General features: G+C 43.4%; 1 protein-coding gene across 4 annotated transcripts in view; it reads left to right on the top strand.

The window, feature by feature from the left end:
* TTN (titin) overlaps positions 1–12,966 on the top strand; it is a 246,538-nt gene that overhangs the window by 61,811 nt on the left and 171,761 nt on the right. For all 4 annotated transcript variants that reach the window (XM_071811135.1, XM_071811134.1, XM_071811136.1 and 1 more), the window contains 26 exons: positions 13–291; positions 409–696; positions 798–1,076; positions 1,215–1,496; positions 1,625–1,903; positions 2,061–2,339; positions 2,445–2,723; positions 2,853–3,140; positions 3,337–3,615; positions 3,815–4,096; positions 4,699–4,977; positions 5,086–5,367; positions 5,875–6,153; positions 6,279–6,566; positions 6,769–7,047; positions 7,149–7,427; positions 7,530–7,808; positions 7,911–8,198; positions 8,331–8,618; positions 9,485–9,766; positions 10,515–10,793; positions 10,911–11,192; positions 11,338–11,616; positions 11,752–12,039; positions 12,261–12,539; positions 12,634–12,912. In XM_071811135.1, the coding sequence (XP_071667236.1) occupies positions 13–291; positions 409–696; positions 798–1,076; positions 1,215–1,496; positions 1,625–1,903; positions 2,061–2,339; positions 2,445–2,723; positions 2,853–3,140; positions 3,337–3,615; positions 3,815–4,096; positions 4,699–4,977; positions 5,086–5,367; positions 5,875–6,153; positions 6,279–6,566; positions 6,769–7,047; positions 7,149–7,427; positions 7,530–7,808; positions 7,911–8,198; positions 8,331–8,618; positions 9,485–9,766; positions 10,515–10,793; positions 10,911–11,192; positions 11,338–11,616; positions 11,752–12,039; positions 12,261–12,539; positions 12,634–12,912 (7,323 nt within the window). The remainder of the gene's footprint in view (positions 1–12; positions 292–408; positions 697–797; positions 1,077–1,214; positions 1,497–1,624; positions 1,904–2,060; positions 2,340–2,444; positions 2,724–2,852; positions 3,141–3,336; positions 3,616–3,814; positions 4,097–4,698; positions 4,978–5,085; positions 5,368–5,874; positions 6,154–6,278; positions 6,567–6,768; positions 7,048–7,148; positions 7,428–7,529; positions 7,809–7,910; positions 8,199–8,330; positions 8,619–9,484; positions 9,767–10,514; positions 10,794–10,910; positions 11,193–11,337; positions 11,617–11,751; positions 12,040–12,260; positions 12,540–12,633; positions 12,913–12,966) is intronic.

Below are 12,966 nucleotides of genomic sequence, written 5' to 3'. Positions count from 1 at the left end.
TGTATACAACAGAACCTGCTACAATCGTGGACAAGGCTGTGTCAATAGATGTGACTGAGGGAGACCCAGCAACCTTGCAGTGTAAATTTTCGGGAACGAAACCTATTACAGCCAAATGGTTCAAAGATGGCAAGGAACTGACTTTAGGCCCAAAATATAAGATCAGTGTTACAGATACTGTCTCAGTCCTAAAGGTGCTTCATGCAGAAAAGAAAGATAGTGGGGACTACATCTTCGAGGTTCACAATGATGTTGGGAGCAGTAGCTGTTCTGCTAGCATTAACGTCCTTGGTGTGTATGGCTTCTCTTTTATCTTTGTTTTACATACAAAATCTTTTCTCCTGACCTGACATTTTCTGCAATCAAGGTTAAATTTCATACTTTGTCTTTTTACTCTGTCTTGGGTAGATCTCATTATACCACCTAAATTCACCAAAAAGCTCAAGAAAATGGACAGCATTAAGGGATCCTTTGTCCACCTGGAGTGCATAGTGTCTGGTTCACACCCTATAAGTATCCAGTGGTACAAGGATGGCCAAGAAATAACAGCAAGTGAAAAGCACAAATACTCTTTCCACGATAATACTGCATTTCTGGAAATCAATAAACTGGAAGGCACTGACAGTGGCTCTTACACCTGCGAAGCAACAAATAAGGCAGGAAGCAACCAGTGCAGTGGGTTCTTAACAGTCAAAGGTTTGAGCTCCTTCTTTATCTTGTGTTAGGTTGCTCATTTGTAATTTTAGAATTCCTCTGTCTCAGAGTAATCCTCTTTCTTCCTTTTTTACGTATTATAGAGCCGCCATATTTTGTGGAAAAACCCCAGTCCCAAGAGGTTGTGCCCAATGCTAGGGTTCAGTTCAAAGCACTGGTGAAAGGCTCTACTCCTCTGCAGATAAAGTGGTTTAAAGACAGCCAGGAGCTCCTCTCTGGAGCCAATCGATCTGTCTGGAAGGATGACACATCTAGTGTACTGGAACTCTTCTCAGCTAGAACGTCTGACTCTGGGAACTACACTTGTCAGATTAGCAATGATGTGGGGACTGCAACTTGCAAAGCAGCTTTGTTTGTAAAAGGTGTGCAATCCAATGTTCTTCTCATATTTGTGGTTCTTACATTTCTGTGCGATTTGGGGGAAGGGAGTAGGAGACCCTTGTATTTCTTTAAAACACCCTGAATATTATAAAGCCTCACTTTTTGTGTCCATCTTCTAGAGCCCCCAAGATTTATTCAGATGCCAACTTCTGTAGTAGCTTTGCGTGAAGGACAGTCCACCACTTTTGAGTGCCAGGTAGTAGGCACGCCAGAGATCCACATCACGTGGTACCTTGATGGGAACGAAGTGACTGACCAAGCTAAGTACGGCATCTCCTTCATAGATGGTTTAGCCACTCTGAAAGTCACTCAAGCCAGAGTGTCAGACAGTGGGACTTATGTTTGTGAAGCCCACAATGATGCAGGTAGCGAGAGCTGCAGCGTCGAGCTGAAAGTAAAAGGTTAGTTTTGAACATCTTGTCATCATCCAACTATGTCACATAGCTGGGGTGATGGAGTAGGGGAGACTTCTTCTCCCCTCAAAACCATTCAAGGTTACTATCTACTTTTCCCTCGTTCTTCTTTGTAGAGCCTCCAACATTTGTTCGGGAGTTGAGACCCACCGAGGTAGTGAAGGGTTTGGAGGCCACACTTGAGTGTGAGGTGACTGGTACTCCTCCGTTTGAGGTGAAGTGGCTGAAGAACAATAAGGAGATGTTCAGCAGCAAGAAATATGCTATCTCCACCAAAGAATCATTATTTACACTTAATGTGACTAACTGTGATGTCTCAGATGTTGGTGAATATCAATGTATTATATCAAATGAAGGTGGGAGCTGTTCTTGCAGCACAAGGCTCAGCTTGAAAGGTCAGTCCTCTAGGAAGCATACCTCAAATGTTACATCCCCTAGCTAAACTGTAGTGACTAGGATGACTTGATGTGATCTCTCTTTTCCTTCTTCCCTTTTCCTTCTTCCCTTTCCCTGACTTCTTTTCCAAACAACAACCAAAACCTCATACCACAGAACCACCATCTTTCGTCAAGAAGCTGGAGAATGTCACTACTGTTTTGAAAGGTACCGCATCCCTCCAGTGCATCATAGCAGGTGCTCAACCCTTATCTGTTTTATGGATAAAAGATGAGAAAATACTAGAAGATGATGAGCACCACCATATTACCTTTGAGAACAGCGTGGCCACATTGAAACTTATTGATGTTGACCTCAGCCACAGGGGGAGATACACCTGCCAGGCGAAGAATGAATCTGGCATGGAGAAGTGCTTTGCTTTGCTTTTTGTACAAGGTGTGTACAGAGTGTGACCCTACAAGCTCATCCTCCATGAGTATTTGAAAAGTCAGTCCCCAATCTGTGTATCTAACTGCCAATTTTATACACTTTATACCTCAGAGCCTGCACGGATCACAGAAAAAGCTAAATCACTTAAAGTCACTGAAAGAGACCCTGTGACTCTGGAGTGTACTGTGGCTGGGACACCAGAGCTCCGAATAAGATGGTACAAAGACGGCAAACAGCTCCTACCCAGTAGATACTATACAATGAGCTTTGAAAACAATGTGGCCTGTTTCAGGATTGAACCTGTATCAAAGGAGGATAGTGGCACATACAGTTTTAAGGTTGAAAATGACTTTGGAAGTAGCACCTGTGAAGCTGTTCTGACTGTGCTAGGTTTGTATTGTCATTTGACAAATTTGCCAATCTAGCAGGGAGGGAATGAAAAGATAATAATCTCTGTTTGTGAAAAATAGGCAAGAAGGTAACGAGTGGGTTTTTTCCATTTTTTTTTGTGTTGGACAGATCAAGCAATTCCTCCTGCATTTATCAAAAAGCTAACCAAAAAAGATACTGTTCTGGGATCTTCTATCCAAATGGAGTGCAAAGTCTCTGGGTCACTCCCCATTACTGCAAAATGGTTTAAGGATGGAAAAGAGATAACTGACAGTGCAAAATATAGAAGCTTGTGCCATGAGAACACTATGTCACTCGAGATTGCTAATCTAGAGCTAGCAGACAGTGCAAATTACACATGCAGTGTCTCTAATGTTGCTGGGAATGATTCTTGCAGCGCTGTCCTGACTGTGAAAGGTTTGAAACTCTTTTACTACTACTTCTTATTTGGGATACATGCTGGGAAAATAACTTAACTCTTATTCTAACACAAAACTCTTATACCTCTTAATACTAATGCTGAAAACTTGGTCTCCATTCTTACCTCACTAACTTTCTTCATTCTTACACATTTCTGATTTAACTGAATATTTCTTTGTCTTAAAAACTGCAGAGCCACCAAGCTTCTTGGTAAAACCTGAAAGCCTGCAAGCCAACCCAGATTCCACAGTGGAGTTTAAGGCCACACTAAAAGGAACAGCACCCTTTACAGTAAAGTGGTTCAAAGAAGACTTAGAGCTTGTATCTGGTCCAACTTGTTTCATTGGAATTGAAGGGTCAACTGTATTCTTAACCCTCTTTTCGGTGGATACTTCTAGGAGTGGGCACTACACTTGCCACATTTCAAATGACGTTGGCAGTGACTCTTGCACTACAATGTTGATGGTAACAGGTGTGCACTCTCTCGTGTTGCAGTCTTTTCATCTATTTGTTTTCTTTCGTTTTTTTGGCAAGCGCATCTCAGTGGTCTTTGATACATGGCTAAGCGACTTCCCTGCCCTGTGTTTGCAACCCACAGTTGTTTAGCTCTTTTCCTTCCTCTCTCAAGTAGTAATTCAGACTTTCCTGATCACACTTTTCTGGTTTTTTAGAACCGCCAAAGTTTGCTAAGAAGCTAGAGGCGACAAAAGTAGTCAAGCAGGGTGACTCGGTCCGGCTTGAGTGCAAAGTAAGTGGATCTCCAGAGATGAAAGTAGTGTGGTTCAGAAATGACCATGAAATTGTTGCCAGTGAAAAATTCCGGACATCATTCATTGACTCTGTGGCTGTGCTTGAAATGAATCATCTCAGCACTGATGAGAGTGGTGACTACATCTGTGAAGCTCACAACCCTGCCGGCAAGGCCAGCTGTAGCACCAAAGTCACAGTGAAAGGTTAGCTGTCCTCTTGTTCTCTGACTACATCCTATTATGCCCTGGTGGTTTTATCCCTTGGAAATTCACAGGAACATGAAATTAATTTTTATGTCGGGATTATCTTTCTCTTTGTGTCATGTTTGTTTCTTGATGCCCCCCCATTCCCTCTGCTATTGCCTGAACAAGGGAGATATTGTTCTTAATGTAGATGAGTCCTAAGATATGTGTTCCCCAGTTTTATGATTGTCAATGTCCAAGACAGATCATAGCAGGAATTGTTGTATCAGGGAGCTGAAATATGAAGAAAAAGAGCAGACCCAAACTGATCAGTGTCAGTTTTACACCCTCTATTTGAGACTACTACCAACTAAGTGAGACCTGTACCCTCTCTGCCAAGGGTCACCCCTTTGTTTACCTTTTCTACAGAGGAGCTAAGACCTCTGAATGCCCACCTACCTGCAAGATCATTTCATAGTGTGCCCAGAAAATTAGGAAAGTCCTTGCCCATTCTGTTGACTTTCTCAGCAGTCTCATTGTGTGGAAGCTGGTATCAGTATACTGTTTGTTGTTCGAATAGCTCCAGACTCCGTTCTAAAAATGTTCCTTTCTTCTCGTGTTAGAACCTCCTGTCTTTAGCAGGAAGCCCTCTCCAGTAGACATGCTCAAAGGAACTGAGGTTATCCTGGAATGTGAGATTTCAGGAACACCACCATTTGACATCATGTGGTACAAAGACAGGAGACAAATCCGCAGTAGTAAGAAGTATAAGGTTACAGCCAAAAACTACCATACAAGTGTTCGTATTCTTACTGTTGAGGCTGCAGATGTTGGTGAATATCAGTGCAAAGCACAGAACGACGTAGGAAGTGACACTTGTTTTTGCACAGTCAAACTGAAAGGTAAAGTATTGGCACATATGCCTTCTGCAGTGCTCCCAATTACATTATATTGCTCTTCTTTACATAGACACAGTGAGTATTTACTATAACTGAATATTTCTTCTTCAGAACCACCAAAATTCTTGACTAAAATAAACAGTGTGACCGTTGTGGTTGGTGAACCAGTAGAGTTACAAGCAAGAGTGGAGGGCTCCCAGCCAATTTCTGTGCAGTGGCTTAAAGACAAAGAGGAAATTATTAGAGAAAGTGAAAACACGAAGATCACATTTATGGAAAATATTGCAACTTTGCAATTTGTGCGCACAGAGACAAGCAATGCTGGAAAATACGTCTGTCAGATCAGAAACGATGCTGGAAGTCGCGAGTGCATGGCTACTTTAACTATTCTAGGTTGGTAAAAAGTGCAAGTTCATAAAAGATTTTTTAAAAGTTAGAAACTTATTTCCCATCAGCTGTATGATTTGCTTATGCCCCTGAATTCAAAACAACCAAAACAGAGAATTCTTGTATCCCCAATCTGTAGTCTAATTCCTTATTTCCAGTTCTCTGGAGATAGGGGTGAAAGGAACTACAGACCTCTACACTGTGATGGGATCTTATTGACTGGATTTCTAAGTCATGTCTTCTGCTCATGCCTGCTTGGAGAGGGACAGATATTGCGCTTCTCTCCTAGCAGTTTAAAAATAGTTTTACTTTGCTTTGGGGAGTATCTGAAATGTCCAGTTTAGGGTAGAATAAAGGATGAAAAAAACAGAGCTGAAAAAATTCCTCAGCCTAACAAACTGAGATATTCTTAGTATCAAATGTGTAAACCCCATGTTATAGTGCTGTGATACTTACAACTAGTACTAATCAGATCCTGTTTTCACCATATATGTTACTCATCTCTCCTTCCAGAGCCTGCAGTCATTGTAGAGAAAGCAGAGCCAACGAGAGTTACTATAGGAGATGCCTGTACTTTGGAGTGCAAAGTGGCAGGCACACCAGAGCTTTCCACTGGGTGGTTCAAGGATGGCAAAGAGCTGACCAGCAGCCAAAAATACAGAATTACTTTCATCAATAAAGTATCTACACTTAAAATTATGGATGCAGAAAAGGAAGATGCTGGATTGTACACTTTTGCAGTGCAGAACGACGTGGGGAAAAGCAGTTGCACAGCATCAGTTGATGTTTTAGGTTGGTTGGGTAGCTTGTCTTCTGTCTTTTACAAAACCTTTGTTTTGTTCACGTTCTCTTTCCTTTCTTCCATTTCTTCCTTCCTTTTCTCTCTAACCATGGATTTATTATGTTTTCTTATGCAGATCGAATAATTCCTCCTTCTTTCACAAGAAAACTAAAGGAAACCCCTTGCGTCTTGGGTTCCTCAGCATTGCTGGAATGCAAAGTGTCGGGTTCACCTCCTATTTCTGTTGACTGGTTCCGAAATGGTCTTAAGTTAGTCAGTGGGGAAAAACATCAAATGTCCTTTTCAGATAACCTATGTATTTTAGAAGTGAATTCACTGAGCAACTCAGATACTGGAACTTACACCTGCAAAGCTACCAATGTAGCTGGTTCAGATGAATGCAGTGCTGTGTTGACCGTACAAGGTCAGTATATGATGGTTGGGAAGCTCTCTGAGCTATTCTTTTCTCTTTCTCTCTTAAAATTGCCTATGGTCTTTCATAAATATACTCAGGGAAAGTTACTGACTGGAAAATATTTTGCTCTTTATCTTCAGTAGGTGTGTGGAATTGCCTGGGTTATGCTGTAGCAACCAATCTTATCTCTCTTTTTTTCTTGTGTGTTTAGAACCACCTTCTTTTGAGAGGACACCAGAGTCTCTGGATGTCTTGCCAGGCACAAGCATCACTTTTACATGTGTTATCAGAGGAACCCCTCCTTTTAAAGTGAACTGGTTTAGAGGGGCCAATGAGCTTGTGCCAGGGGAGAAATGCAATATCTACTTGGAGGACTCCACGGTGGAACTTGAGTTATTTGATGTAACTCCTCTCCAAAGCGGAGAGTACACTTGTCTAGTGACTAATGATGCTGGCAGGGCAAATTGTACAACACATCTTACAGTAAAAGGTTTGTAAAGATTGCGTCTCTCTATTTACCTTAAAATATTGTTTCCTTCCCTCCATTTGTCCCGTTATGCTCAACACGTGTGACTTCTTACCCTTCATTAGAGCCGGCTGTCTTTGTGAAGAAACTGAGCGATCAGTATGTGGAGCCTGGCAAGCCCATCATCCTGGAGGGCACTTACACAGGCAGCCTGCCAATCTCAGTGACATGGATGAAGAATGGCCATACCATCATGCAGTCTCACAAGTGTAACATCACCACCACAGAGCAATCCTGCATCCTGGAAATAATTGACAGCACCAAAGAAGATGCAGGAGAATACACATGCCATGTTGAAAATGAGGCAGGAAGAGATGTTTGTGAGGCTGTAGTCTCTACCCTAGGTGTGTGCTCCCTTTGCTTCTTTTTCTTGCCCATTCTTTCAAGTGTATGCTTTCCAAGACCTACTGCTATAATGAGCCTATCTAATTGCTTGTCTTTTTTAGAACCTCCCTACTTTGTTACACACTTGAACCCTCTTGAGGTGTCTGTTGGTGATTATACAACGTTGCAGTGCCAGGTTGCTGGAACACCAGAAATCACTGTGTCGTGGTACAAAGGTGATACAAAACTCAGGTCTACCCCTGAGTACAAAGTGTTCTTTAAAGACAACGTCGCTACACTTATTTTCAACAAAGTGGCTAGCAATGACAGTGGAGAATATATCTGCAAGGCAGAAAACAGTGTAGGAACTGCGTCTACAAAGGCTCTCTTAGCAGTTCAAGGTGATTATTTTATATTAGCTTACTACAAAATCTTTTTCTCTTGCAAAATGGTAAAAAAATTGTTTCCTGGAGCATATTTATCCTTTACTTGCTTTCTTTTAGAGCGCAAGCGACCACCTTCCTTTGCAAGAAAATTAAAGGACATTGAGCACCCTGTTGGTTTACCCCTTAAATTGATGTGTCGGCTCAATGGCTCAGAACCCATTACTGTGACTTGGCATAAAGATGGCGTGCAGCTAAGCGATGACCACAATGTGCACACATCCTTTGTAGATAATGTTGCAGTTCTACAACTAGTGCGAACTGAGATGAATCATACTGGGCAGTACTCCTGCACAGCCACCAATGCCGTGGGCACTGCCACCACCAGTGCTAGGCTCACAGTGGCAGGTGTGTTGGCTTACCAAACTTCTGCCTGAATCACAGGCTTCCTTTTCCCATTTCATGCATGCAATGGTATCTGCATGTTGGATGAGCTTTTTCATGAATTATGAGTATTACACTGTTTTCTTGTGTTCCTAGAACCCAAGCAAGCACCTGTCTTTGACACCAAACCAGAATCTATTGATGTGCCTTTTGGAGAAAGTGCTGACTTTGAATGCCATGTTACTGGAGCCGAGCCAATACACATCACCTGGTCTAAGGATGGTCGGGAGATCCGAACTGGAGGAAACTTCAATATTACGTTTGTAGCCAACACAGCTCATCTTCGAGTACTCAGAGTGGGTAAAGGAGACTCTGGCCAATATACTTGCCAAGCTAGTAATGAAGCTGGGAAAGACTTTTGCTCAGCCCAACTCAGTGTCAAAGGTATTAAATCACCTTCATTTGTGTGTTTTCTTTTTCTTGGGTAAGCAGACCTCTTTGTTACCGAGTCTCATCTTCCACTCTTTCCATTGTGGAAATATACAGGAAGTAGCTTTCCAGAAAGCAGACATATACCATATGATGACCTCCTGTCATTATGCATGACAGTAGAAGCCTTGCGAAAATCTTCAATCATTAAGCTTTTTGTAAGAACATTGCACTCACCCTGCTTTTTACTTTGTCATTAGTGCTTAAACTACAATCACACTGATATTCACACATAGCAATTAATATATGGAAAATAATTATATGGTAAATACAACTATCTTGCCTTTGTAGGTCAGCATTGGTGACTCATTCAGATTTGCTAAAGATTTGAATTAGAGTTCTGAATTACTAATTTAGTCTAGACTAAGAATTGTTTAAATTCTTCATGCAGACATGTGCTTTAAAGATGTGTAAGTGAAACTATCCCTACCGTGTTTCTGTTGCTCCTGTGGGTGAAGTGCTTGTCAAATATTTCATGCTGGTTGGCCTTGGGGGTATTTTCACTCCTCCGAGTTAACAGAAGAATTTCTCTTGGCTGGAGTAATTGTCCTCCGTGTGTTTTTTACAGTTCCAACTATCTGATGCAGCAGGCTCCAGAGTTGGCAGAACATAGTTTTAGTTGTTGTCTTTACCTTCTTTTCTTCATTTTGTGTCTTCGTTTGAGAGGAAACTCTGGTTGGGGATACAGTCACCTGCTGTAGCAAGCTTACTTCGTTGTGCCCTAATACTCTTGTGCTCCCTGAAACTCTTGCTCAGCACTGTAGATTTCACATGGCAAACAGGTATACTGTTACTCTTTACATGATTATCCTGTTCTGCAGAACCTCCCAAGTTCATCAAGAAGCCTGAAGCTTTGCGGTTCGTGAAACAGGGAGACACAATTCAACTGGAATGTAAAATCAGTGGCACGCCAGAGATCAGAACCGTGTGGTACAAAAATGATCAGGCACTCCAGGCGAGCGACAGGCTCCACATGTCCTTTGTAGACTCCGTGGCAACGCTAACCATTTTGGGTGCCAACACTGAAGATGCTGGCGATTACATATGCGAAGCCCATAACTCTGCTGGCACAGCCAGCTGCAGCACCTCAGTCGCAGTGAAAGGTTAGCAGCATGGTTCCACACAACACCAGAATCCCTGGCTTCTGACCCATTCCCAGATGCACATCCCCCGAACAGGGAGCTGCTGCTGTGGCAGATGGTGGTTGCTGGAGTGGTGTTTCTCCAGCTGCTCTCGCATCCAAATGCTGCTTTACTTAAGCAGTGGAGACCAGGAATGACATAGTTGTGGGTGTTCAGCACTGTGCAGCCATTTACTTGTCTTCCCATTTAAGTCATTTGCAAGCTGAATAAGGCAGGCTTGTCAGGTCACAAGAGAAGCATGGACTAGATAGAGCACTAGCTGTGGTGAGGGAGCTGGGCATACTCTGCAGCCATCCCTCTCCTTCCTCTTTATACACAGCAGTCCTGGCAGGAATGAAATTTAAGACGGAAGAGGAGGCTGTGTTGCTGAACCTCACTGATGGTAGCTTTCCTGACTTGGAACGAGGCGGGGAAAGCTGGAATGTGGTCCTGAAGAGAAGGGAGAGTGGCTTTTGGGGGGATTACTGAGCACTGACTCCAAACAGGTGCAGAAGTGTCACATTTTCTGCCCTTGGGACTCTGAGTGTTGGGATGCCTTGCTGGGTGATGATGGGAATTCAGCATTTTTTAGAGGTGAGGCCACAAATTTGGAAGCTAAATATGGGAATAAGTGTAGGCCCCCTTCCTGAATGTGTTGCCTCCTGCTGCTGTCCAGAAACCTAGTCAGGGAAGCAGGCTCACATATTATGATCTGATTCTCTTTTTATAGAACCACCTGTTTTTAGCAAGGTGCCAAGCCCTGTGGACACACTTAAAGGCTCAGATGTTATACTCCAGTGTGAGATAGCAGGGACTCCACCCTTTGAGGTGGCTTGGTTCAAGGATCGGAGACAGGTCAGAAGCAGCAAGAAGTTCAAGGTGACAGCAAAGCACTCCATTGCCAGTCTTCATATTCTCAATCTGGAATCTCAAGATACTGGAGAATATCAATGCAAAGCTATGAATGAGGTGGGAAGTGACACTTGCACCTGCCCAGTGAAATTCAAAGGTTTGTATGCTAGAGGATCAACAGCATCACCCCCTTCTTTTCTGGATCTCTTGGCTGTTCATCTTCCAAGCAGGCATGCATGATTAACCCTCCTCTGCCTCCTGTTTTTGCCATCAGAACCCCCACGTTTTGCCAAGAAGCTGAGTGACACTGCAATCTTCATTGGGGAGCCAACAGCCCTGCAGGCAGTGGTGGAAGGATCCCCACCAATTTCTGTTGTCTGGCTCAAGGACAAGGGTGAAGTTATTAGGGAGAGCGAAAATGTCCAAATGTGGTTTATGGACAACATTGCAACTCTTGAGATTGCCAGTGCAGAGGGTGCCGATGTTGGAAAGTACATCTGCCAGATCAAAAATGATGCTGGCATGCGGGAGTGCTCTGCCTTTTTACAAGTCCTAGGTGGGTATAGCCTTCTTCATAGGCACTAGATCTTACAGCTTGCACAATTGCCTCTACCAGACTTTGTTTTCTTCTTATATACTATGCTTACTGGTTTGCGGGTAGTTTTTCTGGTGACACACTGACCCCTTCCTTCCTATTTCAGAACCGGCAATCATCCTAGAGAAGACTGAGCCAATCACAGTAATGGCTGGCAATCCTTTTACCTTGGAGTGCAAAGTAGGAGGAACACCTGAGCTTATCACCAAGTGGTACAAAGATGGCAGAGAACTAAGGAGTGACCGCAAATACCAAATAACCTTTTTCAACAACATATCCACTTTGAAAGTCTTTTCTGCAGACAGGGGAGACAGGGGCTTGTATACTTTTGAGGTGCACAATGAGGTGGGGGACAGCAGCTGCACTTCTTCAGTTGATGTTTCAGGTCAGCTCTACATCTTTGTTGTTCTTCATAGTTGTCTTTAAAGGAAGCTTTTTTCTTTTTCTTTCCTTTTCCCCTGAAAGAAAAAAAAACAAACCAACTGTTTTTCTTCCTGTTCTCCTGCCTTGTCCTACTTAGATCGTCTTGTTCCTCCTTCATTCTCAAGAAAACTCAAGGAAACAAATGGGGTGCTGGGATCCTCAGTGATTCTGGAGTGCAAAGTGTCTGGCACACTTCCCATATCTGTGACCTGGTTGCAGGATGGGAATGAAATTGTTAGTGGAGAAAAATACGAAATCTCATTCTTGGATAATGTTTGTGCTTTGAAGCTGAATACCCTGGATGTCACAGATACAGGGCCGTATGCCTGTGTGGCAACCAATGTGGCTGGATCTGATGAATGCAGCGCCTTCTTGACTGTACAAGGTCAGTGGAAGAGTACTACAGCCCTTTCAAGCAGATTCTTCCCTTTTCTCTTCCTTCCTTCTGGTTTCCCATGTTTCATTTGTTTGTTTTGTTTTGCTTTGTTTTTCTTGTTTTCTCCTTCCTTCTCTTTTGTTTGACTCAAACCTGCTCCAGTTTTTTCCCCCACAGAGACTCTCCTATTGACATCTTTCTTCCTCTTAATTTCTTTGCATGATCCTTAGAACCACCTTCTTTTGTGAAGACACCTGATCCCCAGGAAGTTTTGCCTGGATCAAGTGTGACATTCACCAGCTACATCAAGGGCAGCACTCCCTTCAAAGTGACCTGGTTCCGAGGCATCAGGGAGCTGGTGCCGGACAGCAACTGCTCCATCTCTCTGGACGAGTCTGTGGCACAGCTGCAGCTGTATGATGTGGAGCCAGGCCACAGTGGGGACTATGCCTGTGTGGTCACAAATGATGCTGGCAGTGCCTCATGCACAACCCAACTCTTTGTGAAAGGTGTGTTTGCGTGTATGCACAAGTATCTCTCTTCACGCTCTGCCTGGAGCCCTGCCGCATCTGTCCCTCACTATTGATCTATGCCTCCCTACAGAGCCTGCAGTCTTTGTGAAGAAATTAAGTGATTTCAGTGTGGAGCAGGGAAAGTCCATTGTGCTGGAAAGCAGCTACATAGGCACCCCTCCCATCTCTGTAACCTGGAAAAGAAACGGGACACCCATTACTCAGTCTCCACGCTGCAGTGTTACAACTACTGACAAATCTGGCATTCTTGAAATCTTCAATAGCACCAAGAGTGATGAAGGCGAATACACCTGTGAGGTGGCAAATGAGGCGGGTGGGGATGTTTGCCACAGCCTTGTATCCATCTTAGGTACACATCACCCCTGGCCCTCCTATGGCACCCCAGTGATGCTCTGCCTCTGCT

This window comes from Patagioenas fasciata, chromosome 7 (assembly GCF_037038585.1).
Source record: "Patagioenas fasciata isolate bPatFas1 chromosome 7, bPatFas1.hap1, whole genome shotgun sequence".
NCBI lineage: Eukaryota > Metazoa > Chordata > Aves > Columbiformes > Columbidae > Patagioenas > Patagioenas fasciata.
Note: the sequence above shows the minus strand (reverse complement) of the source record. Positions and strands in the feature narration are given on the sequence as shown.